The 25,299-nt window shown below is 38.4% G+C and overlaps 1 gene segment (V, D, J or C); it reads left to right on the plus strand.

The window, feature by feature from the left end:
- The first annotated feature begins 4,114 nt into the window (after positions 1 to 4,114).
- LOC105547162 overlaps positions 4,115 to 25,299 on the plus strand; it is a 279,265-nt gene continuing 258,080 nt past the window's right edge. The window contains 3 exon segments of the C gene segment in view: positions 4,115 to 4,254; positions 4,504 to 4,802; positions 8,045 to 8,049. Coding sequence covers positions 4,206 to 4,254; positions 4,504 to 4,802; positions 8,045 to 8,049 — 353 coding nt within the window.

Genomic DNA, 25,299 nt, shown 5'->3' on the forward strand with positions numbered 1-25,299 from the left:
AATAATCAAAGAATCCTTTAATTCCTTCTCTTCCAAATGTCATACAGTACCAACTGTGAACCAAACAATCCAACTCTTACTGACATACCTTCTTGAGGCATTTGCTATTGTTTCAAGGTACTCATCTTTCCTCCCCAAATACATTATATTCTCTATGCAGATAGAGTTTGCCTTGTACCCTTCATAATTCCTCACTGCTCTTAGCACAGTATTAAGCACATAATAAGTGCTGATAAGGCACAAATATTATGCTTAAAGTTTAAATTATAATCATGCTATATTTCTGAAAGAATATCAAGGCAAAATGTTTCTCTGAGGATGTAAGATGTGATAGAAGGTAGAATTTAAGAAAGCAGTGATAAAGGAAAGGACAGATACAATTTAAACATCCAAGTATTTTGATTTACTGGAAACATAAATCTGAAACTCGTAAAAAGATTACTTCTAGAATACATTTCTTACTAAACCAAGTTCTTTCCACACAGAGAAGTCCTAGAAACTGCCTCTGTAATTATCTCTTTGACCTGAAGAGGGCACTGTTTGCTGCTGTTTATAGCAGTTATTTACAAAAAACCGATCTCATTTTGAAGAATCTGCTATTCCTAATACATACGAAATAACTAGAACAAATCCTATGTTATCTGTAGAGACTAGGTCAGATTTCCACATCCTGGAATCAAATTTTCCACCAGTTTAGAAAGGTCAAACCATGGAGGAGCTTTTAGGAACTGTATTTGTGATCCGGTGGCTTTGGCCTGGATGAGAGCTGAGTGAATTCATGTCATCAAGAACACAGAGGACTCAGAAGGTTCTGAGAACTAGTCTCTACATTTTACAGAAGGGATTCAAAAAGTAAATAAAATATTTAATTCACCCTTTATTTAACTTACCCTTAATTCATCTTTTTAAGAAAATTTGCTATCAAGAAAGAGGAAAGCTCTTCCTGACCAACTGTCCAGAAAGACAGAACCAGTCTCTGTTCTCCAGAGAGACAGAACCAATAGGATGAATATATAGATATATGAGAGGGGATTTATTAGAAGAATTGGCTCATGCAATTATGGAGGCTGAGAAGTCCCGTGACAAACTGTCTGCAAACTAGAGAACCTGGGATGCTGGCAGTAGGGTGGCTAGCCCAAATCCAAAAGCGTGAGAACCCAGGGGGCCACTGGCATAAGTCCTGGAGTCCATAGGCCACAGATCCCAGAGTTCTTGTGTCTAAGGGCAAGAGAAAAAGAGCGTATCCCAGCTCCAGGGGAGAGAGAGAATAAGCTGCTTTTCCTAGGTTTCTGTTCTACCCAGGGCCCTAGCAGACTGGATGCCCACACTGAAGATGGATCTTCCCCACATATTTCATTAAGACTCACAAGCTAATGTCCTCTGGAAACACCCTCACAAACATACCCAAAAATAATGCTTTACCAGTTCTCTAGGTATTCCTTAATTCCGTCAAGTTGACACCTAAAATTAACTATCACCCCATCCACGAAGGAAAGATGTTTTATCATCTACTATAATTATCTGAACAGTGTTTCAGATCCATGGGTATAGAATGAAAAAGATCTAGAACAAGTCTAATGCCTTTGTTTCTGTTCTTGTTAACTAGGGTTTTGTAGTGCAGGGGAAGATAAGCAGCCTCCTTCAGTGCTAGTACCAGCTCCACCTCTCCCTGAACCACAAGACCACCCAGTCAAGGGACTTAGCCATCTACTTCTGTGCTGCAGGGAACCTACATGCCCCTGAAAGCACCTAAATGCACCACCCCCTCCACCCTGCATTGGGATCTCCACTCAGGGGTTAGTAAACCATCTTCATCACCTCCTCTGACCAAACGAATATTGTAAATGAATATAACAAATCAGAGAAAATCTTGTTTAAAAGACTTTTAAAACATTTTTTGTTCATTGTATTTTCAGATAAGGAATTCACAGTCACAAGAACCCTGACCATGAGCTGTCTGAGGTGATTAGGACTGGGCACCCTGAGTGTTCTTTCATCAAGATCCACTCATCTAAGAGAGGCTGTCTCAGTGATTGGAGCGGCTTCTCCCACTTGTGCCATTAATTGCTGATGTGCCTCGGTTTTTGAATCTGTAACAATTCTCCCATGAGAACGTGAGAGTAGGTGTGTGATACTCACATATTTTTCTCCTAGTTTTTACTGTTTATAGTCTAACTAGCTAACTCCAGTAGAGTTGATATCCCAAGGAAGCACAGTAGAATTTCCCAGACTGCCCAGAAGGGGTTCTGCTTCCACAAACAGGCAGCCTTCTGCCCACCCCACCCATATTTGCCCACTTACAAGTTCTTTTATATACATCGCTTTATTTGGTCTTCAATGTTCAATAACTTGATTAACTGTGGAAGCTGGGAACTGATTGGATGATAAATACAAGATACTAAAGTTCTGATTGCATAGGCCCCAGAGGGTCACAAAAAAAGATAGATCTTGTCTAAAGTGGCCACACCACCCTGAATATGCCCAATCTCATCTGAAATGGCAAGATCCATTGCAGCATTGGAGTCCCCAACCAGCATTGCAATTGCAGGCCCAGTGAGCCCAGGCAAGAGGCAGAAAACATTCACTCTTGAGACCCTAATTAGTGAACTCATAGCTGCAGCTGACCTGAGACTGGGAGAGAAGACAGCTCAATCATCTAGAGTTTCCTATACAGACTAGAGAGTGGTGGCACATGCCTGTAGTCCCAGCTACTTGGAAGGCTGTGGTGGGAGCATCACTTGAGCCCAGGAGGTTGAGGCTACATAGTTGTGCCACTGCACTCCAGCCTGGGCAACAGAGTGAGACCCTGTCTCAAAAGGAAAAACAAAAAGGACCAGAGAGGAGAAGGGGGTAAATTGTAAAGTAATAGCATATTTACCGATTTCCTGTGAATTTGTCCAGAAAATAGTAGGTAGTGCAGAAATTTAACACCAAGCAAACAAGAGACCACTGCAGAAGAACTCGACATGCTGTACTTTAAGAAGTCCTCTGGAGTTAAGAACATCTGTGGCAGAATGCCCGCTGTTAATACCATTTCCAAGTGGAAATAATAAATGGGAAGGGAGAGTTAAGACTACCGCTCCCTATACAGCTTTTAATTTAGTCTTTTAGTCTCCTTCTTGTTTTACAGGGGGAAAAGTTTACATAAAGCTGAACTATAGAGAAGTCTTATCTAAGATTGGATGACACAAATTCAATAGGGAGAGAGAATTAATGCAAATCAAACTAGTAGTTCTCTGTATTGTGAGTTTTCATTTTTGCTCTGTTGTCTCTTCTACAAAATGAAGACTAATTCCTGACCTTTCCTCCCTCAAAGAAGAATGTGTGCATGAGGAAAAATCAGGTGCCAAGGAAAAGCTGTCAGATGTGCAACACGGAATGTTCCCAAATGAATTTTATGTTAATTGTTCTGAGTCTTCCTTCACAAAGTCATTAACAGAAGCACACAAAAGCCCTTGCCACCAGTATTGTAGAGCTTCTTGACACAGCCAAAATCAGATATTCTTTTTTTAAAAAAGAAAGTCTTCAGCAAATTACGGTATAATTAGATATCAAAATTCTGGTTTCAATTTTCTCTAGACTATCTGAACGTTATTGTTGTTGTCATTATTTTTCATCATTTCTCAAAGTATTAAAATACAATTTGGTCAAACAATTACATAACCAATATCTGTGTTATCATAACCCAGAAACAATTTTCTGATATTGGCTTCAAGACAGAGGAGGGAGAGAAAAAAAGGAAAGAAGGAAGGAAAATAAAGGAAAAAGGAGGAGTAAGGGGAAGGGAAGGAGAAAGGGTAGACGGGAAGGAAAGAGAGAGAGAAAGTGGAAAGACAACAAAAGCTTATAGAGAAAACTGAAGTCACAACATCAGCTTGGCCTGTCTTTTCCCCATCCATCTCATTCTCCTTTCCAAATTATGTCTTTAAAAAACAATTTATCAGCTCCCTTTCCTCTTCATTTTTATTCCCAAATAAATTACAGTTCCGACAACATCTTTTTTTCATTAAACATTATAGTCAAAGTTTTATTTTCTGAAGCAAAAGACAAAAAGTGTCAAGGAGCTTTCCCTAAGGGAGACATCATAAACAGCCCACCTGACATCCCATTTCCTGTTCTAAAGCAGCTACAGCACCAGTACAGCTGATACTCAAGGTTCAGATCAGAAGAGGAGGCTTCTCACCCGACAGCAGGGACCTGTGAGCATGGCATGCCCCGGCTTCCTGTGGGCACTTGTGATCTCCACCTGTCTTGGTAAGGAAGGCACATGTATTTACCTTAACTAGTATTCAATAGAACAGAGAAGTGGGAAGAAAGATTAATCGTGCAGGAATCTAATCTCCTCATTGGGCCCAGATATTAGAGGCAAGAAAGTTGATGGATTTTGTCAGAGGTTTGGATCAAGAGGGAGAAAGCTGGGTTGCAATGGGAACAGGCTTGTGAGTCTGTTTCTCTCTTCCACATGATATCCCAGTGAAGTCCTTTCTCTCCTCTTTCCCACAGAATCCGGCATGGCTCAGACAGTCACTCAGTCTCAACCAGAGATGTCTGTGCAGGAGGCAGAGACCGTGACCCTGAGCTGCACATATGACACCAGTGAGAGTAATTATTATTTGTTCTGGTACAAGCAGCCTCCCAGCAGGCAGATGATTCTCATTATTCGCCAAGAAGCTTATAAGCAACAGAATGCAACGGAGAATCGTTTCTCTGTGAACTTCCAGAAAGCAACCAAATCCTTCAGTCTCAAGATCTCAGACTCACAGCTGGGGGACGCCGCGATGTACTTCTGTGCTTATAGGAGCGCACAGTGAAATAAGCAACAGGGAGAGGCTTACAGAAACCTCAGACCTCAGCATCTGTGTAAAGGTCAGAGGGAAGTGTTCAGGGTTATAGGAACACAAAGAGGAAATCATTGTCTTCACTAAAGGAAAAAAAAATGTATCTGACTATAGGAAACACAGAGGGGATGTCTATCAGCTGTAATTTTTGAAATAGTAATAAAATAATGAATCCACACATGCTTTATAGATTTTCAAAATACCTTCACGTGTTAATTCATTAAACGTGCACAAGCCCGTGTGTTACATAGATCAGATAACATATTCTAAGCATCACTGCTATCCAGAGAATCTTAGAGCTTGACCTAAAGCTCTATTCTTTTAGAATTATGTATTTTTGCTTTATTATTTTAATTACTATCTGTCTGTACATCCCATGATCATATCAAAGTCAATATATCCAAAAGGCCAGGCGCGGTGGCTCAAGCCTGTAATCCCAGCACTTTGGGAGGCCGAGACGGGCGGATCATGAGGTTAGGAGATCGAGACCATCCTGGCTAACACAGTGAAACCCCGTCTCTACTAAAAAATACAAAGAACTAGCCGGGCGTGGTTGCGGGCGCCTGTAGTCCCAGCTACTCGGGAGGCTGAGGCAGGAGAATGGCGTAAACCCGGGAGGCGGAGCTTGTAGTGAGCTGAGATCTGCCCACTGCACTCCAGCCTGGGCGACAGAGAGAGACTCCGTCTCAAAAAAAATATATATATATATATCTCCAAAACTGAATTTCTTACCATCTCCACAAGCCTTTATTTTTTCTTCTTTTTTTCCTCCTCAGCCTTGCTCAAGATTCAGGAACACAATAAAAGTTTGCTATTCCTGTGTTTCCAGTTTGGGGAATTTCTTCACCCTCGACTTTCCAGCCTGGGCTATCAGATTTTTATGCATACCTTATTACTTTCTAATTATAAAATGGTGCAAAAAAACCACTACATCATGTCAGACTCACTGTTTCCCATCCATCCATCATTCTTCCTGACTTTAACCTGGCTTCATCCTGTATTTCTTAACGTTCTTTAAAGCATCATTTGTCTTGACATAAGAAAGTAAGGGAAGAAAGCAAACAATTGTCAAGTAAGATTTCATGTACTGCTAGTACTCACCAGCAAATGCTAAAAAAAATTAAAAAAATAAAAATAAAAAAGGAAGTTAACTTCTGGTAATGCTATAATTGCTTCTGGTAAGGCAGCCTTGCAGGTGGTGACAATTTAGATAAACCTGGTCTAACAGTAAGGCCAAGCAGCTGCCATGGTCCAAGTCACCACACCTATGTCTTCTGAGACTTGGGAGAATTCTCAGAATTAGGAGATGCCTGGACCGTGAGAGGATTCTCCCTTATGCTAAGGGAAAAATTAAAATAAATGAAAAAAATAATGCCAACATTTCTTTTTATGCCCACAATTCCCCCAATACATCTCCTTCACTATTAAGCCTCTTGTGGAGCATTTTATTCCATCTGCTCACTGTGGGTGGTGAGAGGCAGTTTGGAATGACAAACTGCTGAAATAATTAAGTTCAATAAGCAGGCTGCAGAGTTTAGGTTGGGGGTCTGTTTGGAATGAGTGGTGAGAGCGACTGGATGTGGGAGAAGCTAAGGGGAAGCCAAGACCAAACTGCGGAATCATAATTCAGATTGCTGAGTCATTTCCCAAACACAACAGCTTCTGTAACGCCACACCCTAGCCCAGCTCGGCACCCAGGCTTCTACTTGTCTGGAAAAGTAGAGTAGGCACCAATCAAAATGAAAACCTTTCTCTCACACAAGGAAGACACCTTCAGGCTATTCAGGTTTTGCCCTCCCTTTTACCCCTGAGGCCCATCAGCCACGCAGACTTAGATTCAGGCTAGTTACCAAGTTTCATACCTAAACTCATTTCTTTCCATCCTTGCTTCTAGTGCTTTCATGCAGCTCCTCTCATTTGAATTAATAAATAATCATTCATCTACTCTGTCTACCTTCAATTGCGTCCCCTTTTAATTTGGTTTAGCTGTGTCCCCACTCAAATCTCAACTTGAATTGTATCTCCCAGAATTCCCACATGTTGTGGGAGGGAACCAGGGGGAGGTAATTGAAACATGGGGGCTGTTCTTTCCCATGCTATTCTCGTGATAGTGAATTAAGTCTCACAAGATCTGATGGGTTTATCAGGGGTTTCTGCTTTTGCTTCTTCCTCATTTTTCTCTTGCCGCCGCCATGTAAGAAATGCCTTTCACCTTCCACCATGATTCTGAGGCCTCCCCAGCCATGTGTAACTGTAAATCCAATTAAACCTCTTTTTCTTCCCAGTCTTGGGTATGTCTTTATCAGCAGCATGAAAACAGACTAAAATACACCCTTCAAACATTGCTTCACACAGCTGCCTGAGTGAGCATCCTATAATAAAAATCAGATCATGTACACATACCTCTGCCTCAATAAAGCCTCATTTCCCGCAGAAAGGCCCTGATTATTTAGAATATAGGTCCGTCAAAGCAGAGGCCACCACTGTATTTCCAGCACTTACTATACCTGATAGGGTAAATGGTCAGGGTCATCTATTCATGGATTAATTAGGCTGTCCCCTGCTTAGCAACTTTGCCTCATTTGTTGCTATATTCCCATCTCCCAACAGCATACACGCTCAACCTCTCAGCAAATGAAATTGTTTCCTACATCTATGCCTTTGCCAGCATTGTCCCCTCAGCATGGAATGCCTATCCCCAACTAACCACTTGCCTATTATTTGAAAGGTTCACAAGCCTCCTCTCTTCTCTGAATCCTTGTCCTGACCCTCTTGCACTAGTAGAACTAATCACTTTCTCCTTTATCTCCTAACTGAAACCCTAAGCATATTTCTAATGTGGCAAATCTAACACTTTATGGTGTTTATAGGTATTTTTCACTGTCTCCTCACTAAAATGCAAACTGTTAGTTACCAAGGACACAGTTTTACTCATTTCAATAGCAACTGTGCTTACAACAATCTTTAATTCGCAGAAATGATTTTTTAAAGTTTTTTGAGTGAAGGTAATTAATTGATGGGCATTTTCCTCATTAAACATTGTAGAGTAAAAATGGATAAATTTTCTATTTTGCTATCTCCTCTATAGTTGTGTCAACTCAGAATTCTGAGCTAACTCACAGGACTGTATGGCATGTCAAAAATTAATAGTAACAACAGTATCATGCTGATAATAAAAATATTAGTAGTAGCTAACAATTATTGAGTATCTATATGCACCCCATATTCTGAGAGGTGCATGACATACTTTATATCATTTAGTAGTCCCAACAAATCCATGCTGTAGCTACTATTGATATTCTAATTTTATGTGAAGAATTAATATAAGTTCAAAGAGGCCAAAATGCCTAGAATCACACAATGTATGACACCTTAACCACTGGACTTTTTGCCTTCCCAAAGGGTGGCAAACTGCTATAGCACCTCAGTCTTATTAATGTAACAGACACATAGAACATAAGAAAGAAATTCATGAAGACAGTGCTGTATGCCATACATGCACTTGTAGTCCTCACTTTTTCTAGAGTAGTAATTGCAAGATGAGACTTATTTCAATTATCTTTATTAATAGAAGTTAAACGTAAAAATGACACTATTACCATTATTGTTTACATAGGAAATTTGTGCCTTTTTAACATTAGTTTGTAATTATTTGACTTGGGATTACACAACATTTTAAACTTCTTCAGTGCATTTTTCAATAGCATTTAGGTTTAAAATGCAGTCTTTGGCAGGGGCATTAATAAATGTTTCAAATGTCATTTTGTATAACTCTATGAAGAATACAAGAGTTTAGAAGAAATTTCTAACCTTCCCAAGTTATCCAAATTTCCAAGTTATCATAGGAAAATCCTTCCTTTGTAACTTTTTAAACTTTTTTGTATATGGTTGGGTGTTTCTATGAAATCTGCTTTTCCATTTTTTTGCTTCAGTGAAAAACTAATATATTGTGAAAATGTTCCCATATAAACAAGCAGTTTTTCTATAGCATGAGTTTTCCATGGCTATATTATATTTTTGAAATATACTTCATTTTACTCAATAACTTGAGGGGTTTTTTTTGTTTTTTGTTTGTTTGTTTTTTTCAGATGGAGTCTCACTCTGTCACCCAGGCTGGAGTGCAGTGGTGCAATCTTAGCTCACTGCAACCTCTGCCTCCCAGGTTCAGGCAATTCTCCTGCCTCAGCCTCCCGAGTAGCAGGGATTACAGGTGCGCACCACCCTGCACAGCTAATTTTTGAATTTTTAGTGGGGGTTTCCTTGTGTTGGCCAGGCTGGTCTCAAACTGCTGACCTCAATTGATCCGCCTACCTCGACCTCCTAAAGTGCTGGGTTTGCAGGCATGAGCCTCTGCGCCCGGCCTAACTTGAGTTATTGATCGAGTAAATCAACAAATACAGTAAGCATGATAAGTACATTGTTTCCAGACTGGAGCTATTATAAGTAAAACTGTAATTTTAAAAAGATGCTTGTACATAGAATAGTATGCAAGTAAGAGAGAGCCCAGATCAAAGTAACTGAAGCAAAACAAAACCAAACAAAAATCTGTTGGCTAATAAAACTGAAAAATCTGGGTTAACTACTTTAGGAAGGACTGGACTAAATGCTCAAATCATATCACCACAGCATGTCTCCATCGTTTAGCTCTTGTTTATATTGGCTTTACTCTGAAGCAAGCTCAGGCCCACGTGATGGCAAAGATGGCCACCAGGAGCCTCAGACTTGTGTCCTACTGTGTTAGTTTCCTCCTGCTGCTGTAACAAGTTACCACAAAAATGGTGGCTTAAACAATATTACTTTATTATCCTACAATTTGGGAGTTCATAAGTCTCAGTGCACTAACACAAAGGTGTTGGCAGGGCTATGTTCCTTCTATAGGCTCTAGGGGAGACTGAGTGAAACGCTGAGCTTCCCCAGCTTCTAGAGGCTGCTGCATCCCTTGGCTCATGGACCTCTTCCATCTTCAAAACTAGAAATCACAGCACTGTGACCTCTACCACCGTTGTCACATCTCCTGTCACCTTCATGGACCGCCTGAGCCTAGACCCTTGAGATTACATTGCGATCCGCCAGATATTCCAGAATAGTCTTCTCATCTCAAGATTCTTGGTGAATCCCACTTTCTGAATCGCATTTTCAAGAACATTTGCCACATAAGGTAACATATTCATAGGTTCTGGGGATAGGTGGTGGACATTGCTATAGACCAAATGTTTGCATCCCCTCAAAATTTGTATGTTGAACTCCTAATCCCCAAGGTAATGGTATTAAGAGAAAGGACCTCTGAGAGGTGTTTAGGTCATGAGGGTGGAGTTCTCATGAGCGAGATTAGTGCTTTTATAAAAGAGGCCCCAGAGAGCTGCCTTGCCCTTTCCACCATGTGAGAGCACAGCAAGAAGGCACCATCTATGAACCAGGAAACGGCCCTCACCAGACACTGAATCTGCTGCTATCTTGATCTCGGATTTCCCAGCCTTAATTGTGAGAAATAAATGTTGGTTGTTAAAGCCACCCAGTCTATGGTATTTGGGGTATAACAGCCCCAATGGATGAGACAGACATCTTTGGAGAGCTATTACTCTCTTTACCATACCTGCCAAATTAACAACTCCAGTAGAAGAAAGAGGCTTCTTTTGTGATAATTCCAGAAAATGTCATGGGCTGACTTTGCTTAGACTAATTTCTTCAGATTTAGGAAACAGGCAGAGGTGGTTCCTCAAGGCAAAGCCAAGATGCTACTAGAAGAGGAATGAATAATGGATACATAAAAATAACAGATGACCCCAATGCTATTAATTTCTTTCAAACTCCTTTTTGCCATCAGAAAGCAGTAATAAACTCACATATCAATTCCAATAAAATAATTTTTTAAATCGCCTAAACTTACCTTTCAACATAGCAAGCAAAAAGCAATGAATAAAATTGCTTCACCAAGATATGGAAGCTCTGTTGACCAGAAATTCAGCATAGATAGTTATTCAAGATAATTTCAATGTGTTCAGCAGATAAAGGGACAAGTAAGAACTCTTTAATGGCAACTTTAGCTGAGAGATGTGTTAAATTGTATATTTGGTAGACTGAAACTAAAGAATAAAAAAAGAGACAGCTTGATATAACTTTCTATGCCAAACCCAATGTTATACTCTAAATCTAAAACTCCAGAAAAAGTTTGAAAGCAACAAATATGAAGTCAGGAAAATCATTCTAAATTACCAACTATTTAGGTATAATCTTGAGCATTTCAGCTGTAGGTGAAAGTCTTATTTAATCAGCTCACATAGATTCTCACATGCTATGAATAATAGTTCATTTGGATATCTCTTAAAAACAAGGAGGGATAAAGACAGGAAGGAAGAAAGCTGGCAGGTAGTAAGAGCCAAAGTAAAGATATTATTTTGATTAAAATATACTCATTATTGAGGTATCCACAAATATTTGAGAACACATTGAAGAAGTAAGACAGGTCAGAAAATATAAGTATATGATCAGCACTTAGCAAAAACAGTTGAAGAGAAAGAAAGAGCAAACGAAAAATTGCTTAAAGCAACACAGATATTCAAAGATAAAGAATTAAAGCCGAAATAAATGTGACAGAAATGGAATGGAAGGAAAATGAGGATAAATATTTAAAAAGTTATGAAACATTGGCAAAAATAGCTGAAGAATGCAGAATAAAATGTCCCAGAAAACATTTATCAAAGGGTTATATTTTATTAGCATTCAGTAGTCACAAGGCAAGAAATATTATGATAGCTATAAATAAATACATGAGAATGTTTAAGGTTTTATGATGATCGCGGCTTTACTGTTCAATATATATTAAATAAACCACAAGTTATCTATAATACAGTTCTGAATAAAATTTAGGAAAAGTAGAGTCAAGTGCTTCAATATAGAAAAATACAGAAATAATTAACCATAATGCAGACAAAATGACACCCAGTTGTAGACAGCACTACAAGCATTGAAATATTCAGAATATTATTTGATTAAAAAAATAAACTTGTGTAAAGATACCCTAAGCAATACCAAAGATACACACACACACACACACACACAGATACACACAACACACACCCGCTATATATAGGAAGGAAGAAAGTTTCTTTATTGGAGACACAGTTTACACATTACCTCATGTTTCTATGAGATGCTATAAGAAAAATTCTCTTAAGATTTACTACATGGATAATATATTTATATAGTGTCTGTGTGTATGTATAGTAAACTCTAATATATATATATATATGGATATCTTACAGTCTTATAGACTATGAGAGTGAGAGTAAGAGAGAGAGAGAGGAGTGTATACCTATTTCCTCTCAAAAAGTCCATATTCTGGTAACTCCCTTACTCCCCATTCCCTACTATCCAATTTGATCTAGCCTTGATTTCCCAGGAGGTTCTCTTCCAGAAAAATGCCTGTAGCTATAAAGTAATCTTCATCTTGGCTGTTTCAAATTTCAATGCAGGATTTCTATTGAGCCAATACCTTACCATTTTCTTTCCTTCGTGGAATTGTGCTTTGTCATGATGCAATAAGTTTTCTATTAAGTATATCATAAACAACAGTCCTACAGAATTCATCACTGGACATACTATAGCTTCTTTATTGGGGACACAGTTTACATATTACCTCATGTTTCTACGAGGCGCTATAAGAAAAATTTCTCTTAAGATTTACTGCATGGATAATTTGTACCTATACTTGTAGTTTGTTTTTATCATATGGATGAGGTAATTATCAAAGGACTGATTGTTTTCCTTCTTTACACTGACTGCGAATAAGTTCAGAGCCAATGTTAGCTTAACTCCAACTATAGAGGCTGATTTCATATATTTTGATTCCAAATCTAATTCAAGGTTTAGGTTCCTGCCCTTATTTTTTTCTTGATTTTCATATTTCTTTGCTGTTGTTTTTGTAGATTTTTCTGTGCCTTATACTTTTTTTCAAAGATAATTAAAACAGTTTGTGAATTCAGCTGGGTAGATAAATGAATGAGGCAGACAGAAAGGAAATTTACATGGTGGGTTAACAAACTTACATAATATGTAGATGCATATAAAAAGACATATGAAGAAAACAATGTCTCTAATATATCTAATCCTCCTTATGAACGATCCCATCCACCAAATAGTCAAGAAACTTAAATTTTATAAATTGCAATTAACAATGTCTCATTTTATTCAGGTTTAAAGAGTTCCTTTCACTTTAAATATTCAGTCCATTTAAGTTCAATTCCGTGTTAGGGCTGATGTAAAGTCTCTCTTAGATGACTCGGTCCCTTTAGGTGATATGTTTGGAATTCCACCATCTTATCCTTTTCTTTCCATGATGAAATTTAGGTGATAAGGGGAGACAGTAGAGTGTCACCTGAGGCAAAAAAAAAAAAAAGGCTTAAATCCATGCATTGCCTTCTGGATCTTTTGGTATGAGCAGCTGAGCAGCCAATCTACTCTGTTCCCTGTGTAGGTACCTATTTATGTATGGATTGTCCCACCTGGACTTTTGGGATTATGTGTTGACACCACTGCTGAAGCCAATTGTTTCAGCTGCTTGACTCCATCTCAAAGACCCTCATCATGGGCACTTCTTTGTCCTTAGCCCAGGACTTTGCCAGGTCACTAGCCCTCTCAACTCTCTGCATCTACTTCCTGGACCCCTGGGGACTTCTGGATTCCCTGCACCTGTAAACAGACCACGGGGATTCTAGAAAGTAGCCTCTGACTCACGTAGCCAACCCTTGATTTGTTTCCAGGGCCATCTTCCCACATCATAAGTGAGACTTCCCCCAATACTTATCTAAACGCTTCTAGTCTTTCCTAACCCAATCAGTGTAGCAAATCAGGGGAAAGACCAGAGTCCTGACACCTAAGTTCCTTGTTCTGCCTCTATTTTTCTTTATCCTCTAGGACCCAAAACACTGACCTCCCTCTCTGTCCTGCACTTTCCTGTCAAACTTACGTAAAACTCTGTGATCAGGTCCAGCTGGCCTTACATATAATATGGTAAAGAATACAATAAATAATTAAGAAAAAAGTGTTACACCTGAAAAAAACCTTACTTTTAAGCCAGTTCTCTTGTTAAGTAATCAAAAATCCAAATTTAGATGTCAGAGCTGAATATTAATTCTTTCTATTTCCATTCCTCTCAGAATAATCTAATCTCTCCCCACTCAAGACAGATAGATTCCTCAGAAGAATATAGATAAGGTTATGTATCTGAAAATGTAAAGGAGAAAAGAATATTAATACATTTCAAAAATATAATCTCACTTACAAGTAGAGGGAGCAAATATTTTATATCTCCAAGAGCACATATGGGAAAATCACCATAGATACTTTCAAAGAAAGTAAAAGACTGCCAAAATCATAAGAAATTAAGAAAATGAAGAAAAAGACAAGCCACAGACTGGGTGAAAATATTTGCAAAACACATATGTATTTTTTTAAGTGGTATCCAAAATGTACAAAGTACTCTTAAAACTCAACAATAAGCCAGGCATGGTGGCTCACACCTGTAACCCCAGCACTTTGCTAGGCCAAGGTAGGCAAATCACCTGAGGTCAGGAGTTTGAGACCAGTCTGGCCAACATGGCAAAACCCTGTCTCTACTAAAAATAGAAAAATTAGCCAGGCATGGTGGTGGCAGCCTGTAATCCCAGCTACTCGGGAGGCTGAGGCAGGAGAATCACTTGAAACTGGGAAGTGGAGGTTGCAGTGAGCTGAGATTGGGCCATTGCACTCCAGCCTGGGAAACAGAGCAAGACTCCATCTCAAAAAATAAATAAATAAAATAAAATAAAACTCAACAATAAGAACACTTAAAACCCAATGAAAAAAATAGGCAAAGATCTGAACAGACACCTCACCAAACAAATTATATAGATGGTAAATAAGCACATGAAAAGATGCTTAACATCAAATATTATTAGGGAATTGCACATTAAAACAGTGACATATCACTACATGCCTATCAGAATGGCTAAAGTCCAAAACACTGAAACCATCAAATTTTGGTGAGCATATGGAGCAACAGGAACCCTTATTCACTGCTGGTAGAAATGCCACTTTGGAAGATAGTTTGACAGTTACTCATAAAACTAAACGTTCTCTTAAGATATGATCCAGCAATCAGGCTCCTTAATTTTAACTCAAGTGAGTTGAAAACTTTTGTCCCCATAAAAATCTGCATGAAAATGTTTGAAGTAGCTTTATTTATAATTGCTAAATCTTGAAATCAACCCAGATGTCCTTCAATAGGTGAATGTATCAACAAACTATGGTATATCCATACAGTGAAATATTATTCAGTGATAAAAAGACATGACCAGGCCGGGTGCAGTGGCTCACGCCTGTAATCCCAGCACTTTGGGAGGCCAAGGTGGGCTGATCACCTGAGGTCAGGAGTTCGAGATCAGCCTGGGCAACATAGTGAAACCCCATCTCTACTAAAAATACAAAATCAGCCAGGTGTGGTGGCACATTCCTGTAATCCCAGCTACTCAGGAGGCTAAGGCAGGAGAATCACTTGAACCTGGGAGGCAGTGGATGAGGTGAGCCGAGATCGTGCCATTGCACTCCAGCCTGGGCAGCAAGAGTAAACATCTCAAAAAAAAAAAAAAAAAAAAAAGACATGACCACAAAAGACGTGGAGGAACCTTACCTGTATATTGCTAAGTGAAAGAAGCCAGTCTGAAGACTGTATACTATATCATTCCAACTATAAAACATTCTGGACAAAAACAAAACTATGGGGAGAGTACGCTGATCAGTGGTTGCCAAAGGTTTTGCAGGGAAGAAAGAAGGATGATAAATAGAACACAGGGAATTTTTAGACCAATGAAGCCATTCTGTACAATACTATAAGAGTTATAAGAGTGGATTATGTCATTACATACTTGTCAAAACTCATCTAATGTATAACATAAAGAGCAAAGTCTAATGTAAATTATGGGCTTTAGTTAATATATTAATATTGGCTTATCAATTGTAACACAAGTATGACATTAATGTAAGATATCGATAATAAGGGAAATGGGGAGGATGAGGGTTGAGGGGGTGTATAAGAGCTCTATATTTCCACTCAGTACTAATACATCACATGCTAGTCTTAATCTTTTTTTTTTTTTTTTTTTTTTTAGGTGGAGTCTCGCTCTGTTGCCCAGACTGGAGCGCAGTGGCACGATCTCAGTTCACTGCAAGCTCTGCCACCTCCCAGGTTCACGCCATTCTCCTGCCTCAGCCTCCTGAGTAGCTGGGACTACAGGCGCCTGCCACTATGCCCGGCTAATTTTTTGTATTTTTAGTAGAGATGGGGTTTCACCGTGTTAGTCAGGATGGTCTTGATCTCCTGACCTCATGATCCGCCCACCTCGGCCTCCCGAAGTGCTGGGATTACAAGCGTGAGTCATCGTGCCTGGCCAGCTATTCTTAATCTTAAAAAAGAAAATATATTCTAGCTACTGTATTTCACAATGCTATGATCATTCCTTGTCTTACTTAGTCCATTAAGGCTGCCATAACAATCATAGACTAGGTAGCTTATGAATTACAGAAATTTATTCTCAGTGTGGAGGCTGGGAAGCCCCAGGTCAAGACACCAATGGATTTGGTATCTGGTAAAGGCCCATTTCCTGGCTCATAAGTGACATTTTCTCAAGGCACCAATCTTATTGATGAGGGCTTTGCCCTCATGACATAGTCACTGCCCAATGGCACCACCTCCTAATGGCAATTAGGTTTCAACATTGAATTCCAAGGGGGAAGACAAACATTAAGATTGCAGCAGTCCTTTCCTCTCTATCAAATCCCTGCGTATCCATCTAGATCCTTAGCAAATACAACTTAGACTATATAGCCCATAATGATCTACTTTGCTAATCAACTCACATATGACTTCTTGACTCTGCCATATGGGCGACTTTTTAAAATATTGACTTATATTTCTATTTAATCATGTACAGGTTTATATGTGTCAATATTCAGAACCATGATTTACACACATAGAAACATATAAATTAAGCCATCATCATCACTTCCAATCATACACACACATGTTCATATACAGCATCCAATAAAGCATCCTATTTAAATTTGGTAATAAATAAATATTTACTACTTGAAAGATCAACTGACTAAAGAAAATAATATATTCCAATTCATCCACTTTCCCAAAGGAGGGTTCTACACAACAATCACTAGTGTGTGCCTTTGGTCACAGTTTTAAGTAACAGCAAACAGTGAAAAACAAACAGAAAATGTCAGGCTGCTCTCATTTGCACTCCTGCTTCAGATATAAATGCTTTCAATTATTCTTCTAGCAAACCACATTGCAAATACCTAAAATTTCCTTTTGCCAGTTAGAGGTAAACTCAGTCTCCAATTTCTATCCATAGAAGAATTAAAGCAATTCTATTTGCATCCAGTGTGACCGAAGGCTGCCTTTCTCAAAAGATACCTATGTGGCCTCAGTAATCCAGATAAAAGGCTCACTCACTCAGTGTGGCTGCTGTACTTCTTGCCTCTTGTCTGTATAATCTACTGAAATTAGGTACCACAGCACTTTCTCTCCAACAAATCCATGGAAAGTAAGAAAAGATGTTGAACTACTCCAGGACTCCCAAATTCAGGTTCAAATTTTCTTTCATCATAGAAGTAGAAACTTCTGGTGAAACACGGTAATAGCTCAGCAGGAAGTCAGCACAAACCTCTAAAGGCAAAGCAGGAGGCCTGAGCCCTCCCCTCTCTCCCTCCATCATAAGGAGCCCTGCTGTGGAGACTTCCATGGGGACAAGAGAGGAGAAATCGTTTTGCTACTCAGATCCCAGGACTGAGTGACATAGGAATGGAAGACCCAAAAATTTGAGTAAAATTCCTAGACCTTGGTTTCTGAAACTATCCTGACTCTAAGATTAAGCAACTTCTCTTCTTCCATTTCTTCTTATAAATCTCTCCTTGGGGAACTTTCCTGGGTGGATAAAACCTATCGAAGAGGGGAAACAGTTGTGGAGATTAAAGTTAGAAGAAAAAAAAAGTCTTTTTTTTTGTTTAATCCTATTTTCTCATTATTTATCTGAGGTAATCAAGATCCAGAGAAGTCCCTCCCTTGCCCTACATGGAATAGCAGGGGATTCCACAAGGATTCTGTTCTTGCACTGACTCCCACCCCCAGTCTGTGTCTGCACTTCATACCAATCACTAAATATGTTATTAAATAGGAGGGTAAAAGTTGTGAATATCACCCTGGCCTAGATGGAAGCACACAATACACACAATACCATACTATAACAGATATTCTACTAGACATGAGAGAGTCGATACAGGCTAATGAAGAAACGAGAGGAAAAGATGAAAAAATTGACATCTACAAGTATTCATGGCCGGGTGCAGTGGCTCACGCCTGTAACCCCAGCACTTTGGGAGGCCGAGGCGGGCGGATCACGAGGTCAAGAGATCGAGACCATCCTGGCTAACACGGTGAAACTCTGTCTCTACTAAAAACACAAAAAAATTAGCCGGGCATGGTGGCGGGCACCTGTAGTCCCAGCTGCTGGGGAGGCTGAGGCAGGAGAATGGCATGAACCCGGGAGGCGGCGGAGCTTGCAGTGAGCAAGATCGTGCCACTGCACTCCAGCCTGAGCGACAGAGCAAGACTCCGTCTCAAAAAAAAAAAAAAAGAAGTATTCATAAAATAAAAATCTAATAGGTAAGTAGGCGTGAGTTAATCTGATCTTTCCTGTACCCCAAATTATTTTTCTGCCCCAGTGTCTAGGCTAGAATGTCTACTTCCTGCTCCTGCGCCTATAGTAATCTTAGTCTTTGTCTGAGAACTTGGTCAAACCAGAACCTTTAGGTATTGTGACTCTATCAGTTAATCCCTGTGGATATTTTGCCCTAGTAATATTCTGGGCTAACATTTGTAGACTGCTTTGATTATTAACAAAACCAACAACATGGAGCTTTAATGCACTCTCTAACTTGAATTCTTTGTCTTGTCTCTTTTACAACTGCATTCTCTCTGTGACACCAGGAATCGGCATTTTTCATCAAATACAGCAAACTTTAAACTCCTTTTTGACAGGAGGAAACACTTTCTGCTTAATGAAGGGGATGAAGCAGGTAACCCAGAGAGTATCTGCCACACCCGCCTCCTCTACAGTAGCTCAGAATTGTACTGTTTGATTATTTCTTGCCCATGTCCCTTGTTCCATCTTGGTTCATCCAAATTCAGGTCTAGGAGGAAACATTGAAGGAGCTATGTGAATTTCAACAGGACTGATACTTTCCACCAAAGGCTATAGGAGACACAGATTTAAAGAGTGACTAGGGGATTAAACATAAGCATATATTGACAGTAATTCCTGCATTGTCATCAAAGTGTGCTCATGTTTGTAGGCCAACTCTTAATGGTATTCAGACATTGGAAAACTGTAAAACCTTCATGAATTTTTAAGATAACTTCTAAAATATGTTAGTGTTAGTTTAAATGTTTAAATAGCTACAAAGGTTGTAAATTCCACTGTAATATAAACATTGACACTTTCAAATAAAACTCGTAGAATAGCTTTTAAACATATCCAGTGAAACCTTAATACCAAAGTGACTTGATACCCATCAATACCCAGTTAAAATTCACAACAAGCTCCTCATTGACAATCGAAGACCTTATATTGCTCTTTTCTTTCCTTGGAATCATATTTCCATTCAACTTCTCCTGCAGAACTTAATTTTAGTATATTTTTGTTTATAGGCTTTTGTTGATCACCCAAAATGTCTGCAACAAAATCATGTATAAATTTGAAATTACTTTTAAATTTTCTCTGACCATACTGCCCTAATTGCTAAACATTACCTTTCTAGATTGAGTTACAAATATAATTATTGTTGATGTACCCTTGATTAAAACAACAAAAATATATTTCAATTTTAGTACATTTTAAACTTAAAGGTGAAAATTGTTTGGAAATGCATTTATTAAGAACATGCCTGGGGTCATATTTGTGGTTAATTAAAGGAGGTTTCCTTGACACCAATAAATTGTCCCTTTGTTTAATGTTCCAGAGGTGTTTAAACTGCAAGGCATTGCTGCAAAAGGAGATTCCTTCTTGAATAAGGTTGGGAAAAAGCAATTGTGAAATCTGAGATAGGAAACGAGAACCACAGTCAAGTTCTTGAACAGATCACTTTTAGGAAAGATTACATACAGAAGTTGAAGATCTGGAAATTGATTCCCTTAAAATACATAACTGTTCCCTAGTTTGAAAATCACTGCGTTAGATTGCTCTCCACATTGCTGGTTCATTCTCAGCCAGACTTCATGAAGCGGTGAGGTTTGAGGAAAATCAGCAAGAGATTTTAATGACAGAGCCTTGAGTTTCAATAAACCTGATAAATTTCCTAAAACCTATTTGACATTTCTGGCTTGAAAGAATAGCTCCTGATGAATTAGAAAATTATGGGATATTGAGTTCTTGCATGACACAAAGTCATTTAAACATATATCTTTACCTTGGGAAAGACAGTTTAAATGTCATGGCCATTTATTAATAATACTGTGAAAAAAAGTTATCCCAATCCTGGAAAAAAGAAAAATGATGATTGCTAGTCTTTTTTTTCTCTATCTGCAAGAGCATTTTCAAGTAAGCACTTATCTGGCATTCTTGGGGATTGTAACTTTCTTGTCAGAGCATATTTACCTAGCAATCCATAACTGAGAAAAGGCTCACATAGTTTACAGTCCTGTGGGTTGGAGGTTAATCTACAGAAATGGAAGAGTTTTGAGTTCATAGCCTGGAAAAAAAATTAACCCCAGATTATAGTGTCAACCCTAACAGCATTTTATTTTGCTGTCTATACAGTTATGTCTTTTTCCTGTAAACATTTGTGAAATTAGTTTTTTTAAGTTAATGATTAAGAATAGTAATAAAATGTGAACACAGGCTCACTCCCAATTTGCATTATTACTATTTTTTTTTTTTAGCACACTTAAGGCCATCCTGGCACTAAGTCAGAAAACTACTTCCTGATACCTAAACTATAAAATCCTTGTTTCATATACATCTGAATTAGGCAAAAATGTAGCTGCCTATTATTTATTTAATTTGATGTCTTAATATGTAAAGATTTTCTTTTCAGAAGAAATCTAATGGACCAGATGTCTTGAAACACTACTAATTATTTTTCAGTAGTATGAATATAGCCATGAAGGCAAAAGAAGGTAGATGATCAATTCATGTTAAGAGTTTCAAATTCCATGGACTAATTTATATCTTTCTCCACAACCACCTGGCACATTCTGGCTTTGAACAGATGCTTTACAAAAACATAATCTGTGGACATGGAGATCTTGCATAAAGCAAATTCTCTCTAATCCACAGCTTCACTGAGGGGTTTCGGTTTTCTAGGACAGAGTGACTGCTGGAGATGAAGAGATTCTATCAAATGTCAGTATAAAATTGTCTCTTACTTAAAATGCCCTCATTGATGTTATCCTGATACCCTTACTACAGAAGTTTATCATGATTCATCTAGGAGATACCAGAGAGTTCACTAGCCAATTCAAGAGCATGACTTCTCAAAATTCTCCACGTTTTCCTCCTTCCCTCCTAGCTACTACCACCTTCTCCTGCCTTTGAAGGCTACAGCTTCTCTGCCAATTTCTTGAATTCTGGGGTTCCTAAGCCCTCTTCTACACTATCCACAGATTCTAGGCAATCTCACTGGCTCCTGAACATCAAATACCATTTAACTGCTCTAGACTGACAAATCTGTATCTCTAGCCAAGATTCTCCTTGGCACAGACACACTATTGAGCTCCCTATCTCATCACCCCATAGGTCCACCTTCTCTGTGTTCCCATCCTAGTAAACGAAGCCATCAATGTCTCCAACATATTCTCCTTAGTCTAGCCAGAGTTATTATTTAAAAATACAAGTGCAATCAATTTGCTCTCTTGCTTAAAACTAATCAGTGACTTCCAGTTTCCCAAAGGATGGAATCCCAAATCATTACTAAGGCTCACAAAGCCTTTCTTTCTCTAGCTTATTGCTCTGGTCTCATTTTTCATCTTTATTCCTCACCCATCTTGGACTGTGTGCTTAATATCTCCTGTTTGCTTCCAGGTCCTCTCTCCATCCTTCTGCACCCTGCTCTGTGCCCCAGGTGACTGACCTGTAGGGATTATATCAATAAGCTATCTTGTCTTTTGGTTTCCAATAGGTTTTGGCCCAAGGGGAGCACACACAGAGAACAGAGAAAATAAAGAAATTAAGGTCAGGCTATATATTCCGCCAGCTTCCTCCCTCTGGGGCTGACACAGACTGACATTAACCCATAATCAGCTCCTTACGGTGGCCTCTCCAAACAGCCTGTGTATCTCCAGGTTTTAGTAATACTCCCTCCCTTCCATTCAAGGCCCAGAGTGATGCTAGTCCCAGGTTATAGCACTCTCTTTTATATGTTCCCTACTCCCTGCTTATATTTTTATAACTAGAGTCACATTTCTCAAATTACACAATTTCAGTATGCCATAAGTTTCCTACCAGATCCCTGATTGATACTGTCTGCTTTCAGATCCTAAAAGGTGTCAACTTCGGCTTAAATGTTACTTACTTCAGGAGGCCTCTTCTAGCCATCTTGACTTGGATGTAACCACCTGCTAAATTTCCCACAGCACCCTGTCCATCTCCTGACAGAATATCCTTCACACTTAGTGGCAATCATTGAATGAGTATTAGTGTCACCTTCTTTAAACAACAAACAATACTGTGTCAGAAAAATATAAAGCAAAATTTGTTGGAAATACAAAAATAACTTGATAACATATTCATTTATGGGACACTTTAATATCTATTTCTCAGAGAGAGAAAGAGAGAGAAGATGATGGAAAAAAACTTTGCATTAAACATATAGCTACAGAACATTTACCAAAAAATGAGCGTACGATATGACTCAAAAAAAAATAGGAAAGAATCATATAAGCCACATTGTCTAAACCTAATGCAATAAAGCTAGAAACTAATAATTAAAAGATACCAAATAAATGAGTAGAAAGAGAATTAACCACTTATAATAGTCTAAAACATTTTCAGGTCAAAGAACTAAGAGTTAAAATTACATGCCATTAAAAATTAACACTAATAATGGTACTACATTAAAAAACTATATATTTGTTCAAAGCAATATTCACAAGAAAATGCATCCATCTATTAATAAAAAGTAAAACAAAGGAGCCAAATCTGGCAATTCAATAAATTAAAAAAAAAATGAGCAAAATAAACCAAAACAGAGAAGAGGAAAGTTTAATGATAAAAGCAGGAATTAATGTAATTGCAAAGCAATAATTAGAATGTACAAATAAAGACAATACTTCTGGCAAACCTGATAATAAAAAAGAAAACACAAATGTGCAATGTTAAGAATGCAAAAGGTGCTATAACCCCACAAAAAAAAGCAATTTTTCAAATCACCGGTTAATGCCTTGTATAAATAGATCTTGATGAAATGGGTGGTGTTTAGAAATATGTAACTTTCTAATTTAAACTTCTCTACGTTCTAAAAATTTATACTATTTTACAATTCCAAAGTCAATATCAAATTGTAAAGAAAAAAATCCTGAATTCTGCCTCTTCTTCCTTCTTCACATATACAGCAAATAAATACTACATATATACCACCTACTATGTCTCGACTCTCCTATGTTTTCATCATTAAAGAAAAAACCATATTGCATTCCTACTATGTGCCAATCATTGCACTACATACTGGGAAATCAAAAATGACTACGAGAAATTCCCTGCCTTCAAGGAGTTCATAATCTAGTGGGAGAAACAGATAGGTGTACACACTGATTATAACACTGTGTGGTACCCGTGATAATGCATAATGATGATAGATGTCTTTACTGAGTTTCTGCTAAGTGTCAAGTACCTTCCATTCAGCTGAGATCTTGTCCTTTACCTCTAACTCTTACCAGGGCATTTTCACTTAATATCTCATTATCATCTCAATTTCAAAACACTTTCCATACTGAGATGCTTCTCCAATTTCTCAGTTTATGTAAATGGCACCACATCCTCTTTTTATTCAGGCTTGAACCTTTTGAGTTTACAGTCAGGTACCAATGATTGTCAGTTTTTCCTTTGACGTGCTATTGGATATATACTTTGCTTAGAATTCCCATGCCCACCACCTTATTCAAGTCCTTAGATTGTTCCCACCCAGTTGAAAGGGGTGTCCTCCTTCCTCTTCATTATTGAAGTATCTTTCTTGCTCTTCTCCCCTATCCTACCAGCTCCCAACCACCCTCTGACCCTGTGCACCACTGCCACACCCTTCTTTTTAAGATATCTTTTCATCATATCCCTCCACTATTCACAATCTTACAACAGTTTCTATTTTCTCATAAATATAAGCCATTTTAAGTAGCTTTCAGTGACTTCCATTATCTGCTCCTCATTTCACCAATTTATCCTCATTCCCAGACACTATTACCCAGACTGTTTTCTCTGTTAGCTGGATCATTCTTCACACTTTCTCAAAAACATGTCATCCTTACTCCTACCTCTCTATATTTCCTGAAATAGCCTTTAGTGCTCTCTCTCTCTATTTAAACATTATGTGTTTTTTAGTCCTCAGCTCCTCCAAAGAGATTGTACTAAATTCCTATAGCCTTTCATAATTTCCCTCACTTTTGACCTCACATACAGCACATATATTAAAAAGAAAATGCACCCAATGCTATGCTGCTGTACAAAGCAGTGTAGTGCTTTACACTGTTCACTTTAACTCCATGCACATTATTTTAATCTTTCTAACTAACTTACAACTCCATTAAGGCCAACACTAGATACTGTGGAATTATTTAATACCCCTACCCACCCCATCATTTATCACATTACTTGATATTGGTGGGTACCTGCTGGGTACATTTGAACATAATGTCTTTTACTTCTTAATGTCTTTCATTTTCTCAAGTGTTCTTAAAGGCAAAAAGCAATGTTGGATGGTTTTATCAGTTATGCACAGTTCACGCAGGAAAAGAGATTTCAGTGGGACCTTGCTTAAGACAGTAGAGAATTTAGTTTAGGATTTAACAGGTCTAGAAATTAATGTAGAAAGCTGTCTCACAAAGGTCTATTATCCAGAATATATAAGGAACTTAAATAATTGAACAAGCAAAAAACAAATAACTCCATTTAAAAATGGGCAAAAGACATAAACAGACATTTCTCAAAATAATACACACAAGAGGCCAACCAACATATGTAAAAATGCTCAACATCACTAATCATCAGAGAAATGCAAATCAAAACCACAATGAGATGCCATCTCACACTAGTCAGAATGGCTGTTAAAAAGTCAAAAACATGCCGGGCGCGGTGGCTCAAGCCTGTAATCCCAGCACTTTGGGAGGCCGAGACGGGCGGATCACGAGGTCAGGAGATCGAGACCATCCTGG

This window comes from Mandrillus leucophaeus, unplaced genomic scaffold, assembly GCF_000951045.1.
Source record: "Mandrillus leucophaeus isolate KB7577 unplaced genomic scaffold, Mleu.le_1.0 Scaffold380, whole genome shotgun sequence".
Taxonomy (NCBI): domain Eukaryota; kingdom Metazoa; phylum Chordata; class Mammalia; order Primates; family Cercopithecidae; genus Mandrillus; species Mandrillus leucophaeus.